The following is a 6,192-nucleotide window of genomic DNA, read 5'->3' as shown; positions in this document are numbered from 1 at the left end:
CTGCATCCAGTAAAGGCCTACATTAACATCCCAACATCCCATCCCCACATCATCAACTAACATTAACATTATAATGCTGAAGTAAATGTTTGAATCTTACAGTAAAAAGTGTTTTACTTATGTTAAATCACTTCAAATAATGATCCTTTATTGAATATTTTTCCTGTAATCTTTGTTTACTTGACCTGCGCCTTTCTGAGAATGTTTTGAAGGCATTGTTCAATATTTCATCCATCATCTATTTGCAACAAACATTTTTAGAATGTCTTGAGAGTGTTATTCTATCTTCAGGAAGAGCATTCTGGAAACAAACTGAAACGCATAACATTAAGAGAACATTCCCTCAACAAAATTATCCTGCTGGATTTAGCATAAAAACGTCCTTTTATATGAGTTTGTGAAATATTGTTATTATCTTAGAGCCTGTAGAAGCTAAAGCATTTGAATCGATTAAGCCAATAGGTTGCTAAAACTTTATTCAAACTTTGAATACCAGACCTTAAATGTGAATAAAGTGGGTTATTTTGACATTGTGAGACTGCCAAAGATGAGTTCATCCAAGAGTGATTAACTTAATATAGTCTAAAGCAGCAAAATACCATTGACTATATCCTGTATAGTTTTAGTTTCAAACTTTGGAGGAAAAAAAAGTGCCTTAATAAAATCAATTTAAGAACCCGTTTACATCTGATATTTTAAATTTGATTGAATAAATGATGTTGAATATCTCCTGTCAGAGAGATCTTTAAAATGGAACACAATCATTGAATTATTCGCTAAGTGGACGCAGACTGCTTGAAGAACATGCATTCATGAATGAAATCATATTCTAGTTATTCTTTTCAGGAATTTTAAAAGAAAAAAAATAATAAGTGGCGTGCTGGTGAAAAGTTGCCATTTAATCGGCTGGACTATCCCTCAGACAAGTGGGATCAGTCTCCGTGTCTGAAAAACCAATAACAAGCGTCCTGAATCACCAAACCGCTGCATTTCAGCTGCTTGAAACACCCCCAAAGCGCCTTTGCCCCCTCCCCTGCCCCCTCTATTCATTGTAAATAACTGTTCAAACGCACAATGCGCTCTGGACCGCTTTATTCAGTCTCACAACTTCCCCGCGTTGCCATTGGTTCTTTGGGGATGCGGCTCCCTCTGATTGGAGGAAATCCTCTCCTCGAGTCCCCACATCCCCTCCCTGCAAATATTCGTGGTCCAGTGCTACTGTGAGTCCAGTTGTTTTCACATCCCCTCAAGAACAAAAGGACCCAGGAGCTGCTGTTTCTTACATCTTTGAATGTAGTGAACGATGCGCAAATAGGCGAAATAGGCTCACTTAAAGGCGAGAACGAAGCGCTCAAGAAATAAACACTTTGCTCTCAAATAGAGAAGAGAGTCTTGAGAAGTTTAGGACAGACCTGTTGAACATTAAGAGAGAAAATGGTGTCGGCCGGACTGGAGATCCTGGGACTTTCTCTGTGCGTAATTGGTTCGCTCCTGGTGATGGTTGCGTGCGGGCTGCCCATGTGGAAGGTGACGGCTTTCATCGAGGCCAACATTGTGGTGGCTCAGACTCTCTGGGACGGCTTGTGGATGTCGTGCGTGGTGCAGAGCACGGGTCAGATGCAGTGCAAGGTGCACGACTCCGTCCTCGCCCTCACCCACGACCTACAGGCAGCGAGGGCGCTCACCATCATCTCCTCGGTGATGGGCGTACTGGGGCTCATGGTTGTGATCGCGGGGGCACAGTGCACCAACTGTATCCGCACTGAGTATGTAAAAGCTCGGGTGGTGAACGCCGGAGGAGTCATCTACATCATTAGTGGCCTGTTCGTGCTGGTGCCTCTCTGCTGGATGGCCAACAACATCATATCGGACTTCTACAACCCTCAGGTGCCCGCATCCAAGAAGAGGGAGATCGGCGCGGCGCTCTACATCGGCTGGGCGGCCACGGCGCTGCTGCTGATCGGAGGAACGCTGCTGTGCTGCTCTTGCCCCTCCAGCGGGAACTCCGGATATTCCGTGAAATACGCACCGACTAAGAGAGCAACGCAGAACGGGGACTATGACAAGAGGAATTATGTGTAGCTGCAACAGTTACATGCAGCTTTTGTAAAACTTTTTTTGACGGACATTGTCTTTGCACCTGCAGTTTTTTTTTAAAGATTTTTTAAAAATTTTATTTCTAGAGATCCTAAAAAATTTAAAAATTAAAAAAAAATCAATGGAAGCACCTCTGCTGTTTTTCAGCTGGGTTTTTACACCGGCTCTTCAAGACCGGACCACAAATCTTTTTTGTATCCACAGGAGATTTTGAAAAGACGATCAACCTACACGAGGTAGCTCAAGACAAAAAGGAGTATCTTTGTTAGGTACCTACTTTTGTAAGTCTTCGAAATTATTAGTATTTTTTGAACTGTTGTATCTGTTTTTCTAGAGGAACTCTCGCCATTGAATATATACACCGTTGCTTTGCCTTTGTTGTGCATCGTCAGCACAAAGCTGTACAGTAACTGAGAATGATTGCACTCCCACAGACCCACTTCCTTTAGGAAAAGAACTACTCCGACATGTTGAGGACACAAAGACCAGTAACAGAATGAAGAAAAGTACATTCATTGTTAATCCCTGATAAATCTCGGACACACTCTTGCTTTGTGCAGATGGCGTGGACTACGAAGTTTGCAGTCTAATTCTGGACCTGAAGATCCAGAAAGACTGGGATTTGTATGTCACAACATTGTCCTTAATTCTGCAGCACTGAGCACCTGCAAAGTTTTGCATCATCGTCACTGCAGGAAGTCTCATTTCTTTCCACAATTTCCAGGAATTGTTTCTGTAGGCTTGTTGATGTAATGATTCATTGAAGATGCAATATTGTTTCATTTTTTATTAAGATTAAACTCAATATATTGTCTGAAATCTTTAGTTAACGTGTGTTCTTAACACAGTATGCCTAATGCATGCCGTTCCCACCATGAATCCATAAACCCCCACGGCGGGAGAAAGTATTTTGGTTAGCCATAGAAATCCAGATGACAATGCCCATTCAGCCAGAGTGGGGCTCTGCTGTTCAACTCACAATACTCCACAGCCACCCACCCCTCACCCCCTTTCAGATCACCCACCCACCCCTCCTCGCTCCCCTCATTCCATGGAAAACTTTAAATTAGAGCTCCGAGAAGTTGCTGCAATCTTCTTCCCGCAAGTCACTGCATTAATTAGATGTCAGAGCCCGCATCGGGATGGTGCTGATACAAAAGAGTACACATCACCACTTGGAAACAGTTCATCATCAGCTGCCTTATTGTGTTATTTTTTTTTACTCTGGGCTTGATGTGCGTGTTAATAACGTGATAAAGGTATTAAAGAGTTAGTTAGCTGTTCTACTTATGACAGAAACAGAAAAGCACAAAATGCTTCATTTCATGAGCAACAGCCCTCTGATTTAAAACTGGATTACAAAAGCTTATCCATGTTTTGCTGCCCGCTTAAGAATCTTAGCAGGTCATATGGCCTCCTAAAAGTTGAAAATATGGCCGGGCAGAAAGTCTACAGTTTACGGGAGTGTGTGATCGATACATGCCACAGCGTACCAGCTGATAAGAGTTCGGCCTTATGGGACTTATGTCATTGCCATAACTGCTGAGCTGTAAGTCCCAGATAAGGCCAAAATGGGCCCTCTATCTGGATGTGGTATTCAAGGAGAGGGGGCTGTTTACTGTCAGTGTAAATACCAGAAATTCACAAACAAGTGGCTTGAGATACTTATGCAGGTCAATATAATGTTAAAACTGGGATTAGACATGGACTTTTTATCCAAATGGTCATTATTTTGGTCACAATTCAAAAACTTTCGAGTTTTTTTTTTTCTTTGAAAGGGGGTTTAATTTGTTGCCATGGTGATGCATCCATCACATGTGACTCCTTTACAAGCTTAAAAGTTAAACATGGGAGTTCATTCTTACCTTGGATATAATCGCTTGACAGATCTATCCTACTGCTTAACACCCACTCGGATTTAAGTGAGAGTCAACATGTGTGAGGGGAGAAATCAAAAGTTTGATTAGCTTTGAGTCAGGATGGCTTTCTCATATTTTCTGGATCAGGCATAAACTTTATTAATCACCAGCAAATTTGACGTCTCCTCTCACGTTTGCTGCTTTATTCATTGAATGAAATGTGAAACAAGTAAAACAGGGTTTTTTTTTTCTTTGTAATTTTTCACTATTTCCTGCCATCTTATGCAATGAAAAAAGTAATGAGGAGAAAAATGAACTGGCAGAATCATAATTGGTGTTCTTTCACGATCATCTGTGTGCCTGGCTGATCTCATTTCTTAGCTGTTACTGTTCAAACAGAGTGAAACGTGCCGGTAAGTTAAAGTAACACACTCGGTTGTGTCTGTGAATACTTCAGCACAAAGACACTCCCTGGACCGTCCAGTCTGGTCTGCCACAGTGAGATGTTTTTGTCACATTGTTAGTTCCACTCCTCTAGTCACTGCAGAGAGGCTGACGAAGCGCAGTGTGTGCGTGCATGTGTGTATGTGTGTGTGTGTTTGGTGAGGGGGTGTGAGCAAGGGGTTAAGTGTGTGTACTCATCTTTGTGTATGTGTGTGTGTGTGTGTGTGTGTGTGTGTGTGTTTAGAGGGGTTGGGGGGGGGGTCGTACCTTTATAAAGGCCTTCATTCCAATGAGGAGGGAGGCAAACCGGGCCAACGACGTCACTCAATGGGTGCTCGCCATGGTAACCAGCCAAAACCTACTGTTGCCTGGCTACCAGAGCCTATAATGTGGTGGTATGGATGAGCCTAATAAAAGGCCTGGCCAGCAGACATTCCTGCCAACATGGACACACACAAACACACTTACACACCCCATGCACAGCAGTCTGGATGATGAAGAAGGGATTTTCTTAAACCCTCTAATGGCAACTGGAAAAAGAGCTGTGACAGCACATTTGTTTCACTTTAAGAGCAAATGTTGCCATACAAACCAGCTACTGGCTCTCATCATTTTAAATGAAAACACAGATATGCTTTTAAAATAGCTGATATTCCAAAAACGTCTCATAGATATGAATGACATCACACACAGCCACCTCTAAACTTGACCTCTCCCAGCCCAGTTCCCAGCTGAAGTGGGAGCCACATGGTTAAGGTCATGCGACACTTAGGTCAGGATATCAGATGTGTAGCAGCCAGTGAGTGTTGTGCATTTTTAGGGGAGGTTGGGCTCGACGAGGAAGTCATTTCTCATGACATGAACTTTGAACTCTGAATCTGGCCTCAGGTCAGGCTCGTCGAAAGTCACTTCCCTTGACCGAGCAGGCGTTGGGGTCACAACCCCGGAGCTTGTTCTAGCTGCAAATAAGTGGCATCAATGTGTTTCTCATGTTCTCGTTTCATTTCAAGATATGGATACATCAAAGCAGCAAACTTGATGACATCTGGAACGGCATAATTTTATAAATTTGTTGATCTACTCGCGGAATATATCAGCTGACGTGAGAAAGGCAGCCCTCCTCAGCTTGTTTAGGTGGTCTTTCCTCACTCAAATCGAGACTCCGTGGCTCACATCTGTTATTTGTGATTTTAGACTATATATGAATAAAATTTGATCGGAATGCAGCAACGGAAATGATTCACAAACCAAAGGAGACTTAATCCACGTTGTTATTGCTTGACTCACACATCGGAGCCAGCAGGTGCATCCTCGCTTACTCACAGAAAGACAAGCCAAGAGTCAGCAGGTGGTTAAACATGGAGGACAACTGTGGCTTTGTTTGCAGGGTTAAAGACCCCGAGAGCAAGTGGTCTGAGAAACAATGTGAGAGCTAATGTAGTTGAAGATGGGGAACAGAAAGAAACACTGCATGTCTACAGTGTTTTACAGCACAGTGACTCACGAGATTTGTCACAGCCCAGCAACACGACCAGGCTTCCTGAGTAGCGGACAGCGGAACAGGAAACAGGAAGGGACATGGAGGGTGTGGGATAGGAGGGGTGTGTGTGTGTGTGTGTGTGTGTGTGTGTGTGTGCGTCAGGACAAATAATGGAGCTTGGTGGTCCAGTTAAACGACTCCCACAAACGAAGCCCTCACACTGATACACAAGTGCATATACATGCCAGCAGCTATGACTTATTTCCTTTACTTTTACCTCAAACTTTCATTTGTTTGGTGGCATTTTTCCCA

At 43.2% G+C, this 6,192-nt stretch overlaps 1 protein-coding gene across 1 annotated transcript; it reads left to right on the top strand.

Annotated features, from left to right (window-relative positions):
• Positions 1-1,218: 1,218 nt before the first annotated feature.
• cldn5a (claudin 5a) lies at positions 1,219-2,910 on the top strand. Its single transcript, XM_086206570.1, has one exon. The coding sequence runs from the start codon at positions 1,435-1,437 to the stop codon at positions 2,080-2,082; it is 648 nt and encodes a 215-aa protein (XP_086062696.1). The 5' UTR covers positions 1,219-1,434; the 3' UTR covers positions 2,083-2,910.
• The last annotated feature ends 3,282 nt before the right edge of the window (positions 2,911-6,192 follow it).

This window comes from Aulostomus chinensis, chromosome 6 (genome assembly GCF_037954235.1).
Source record: "Aulostomus chinensis isolate RoL2024-O1b breed Wild chromosome 6, RoL_Achi_v1.0, whole genome shotgun sequence".
NCBI lineage: Eukaryota > Metazoa > Chordata > Actinopteri > Syngnathiformes > Aulostomidae > Aulostomus > Aulostomus chinensis.
This window is presented reverse-complemented; position numbering and strand designations above follow the sequence as displayed.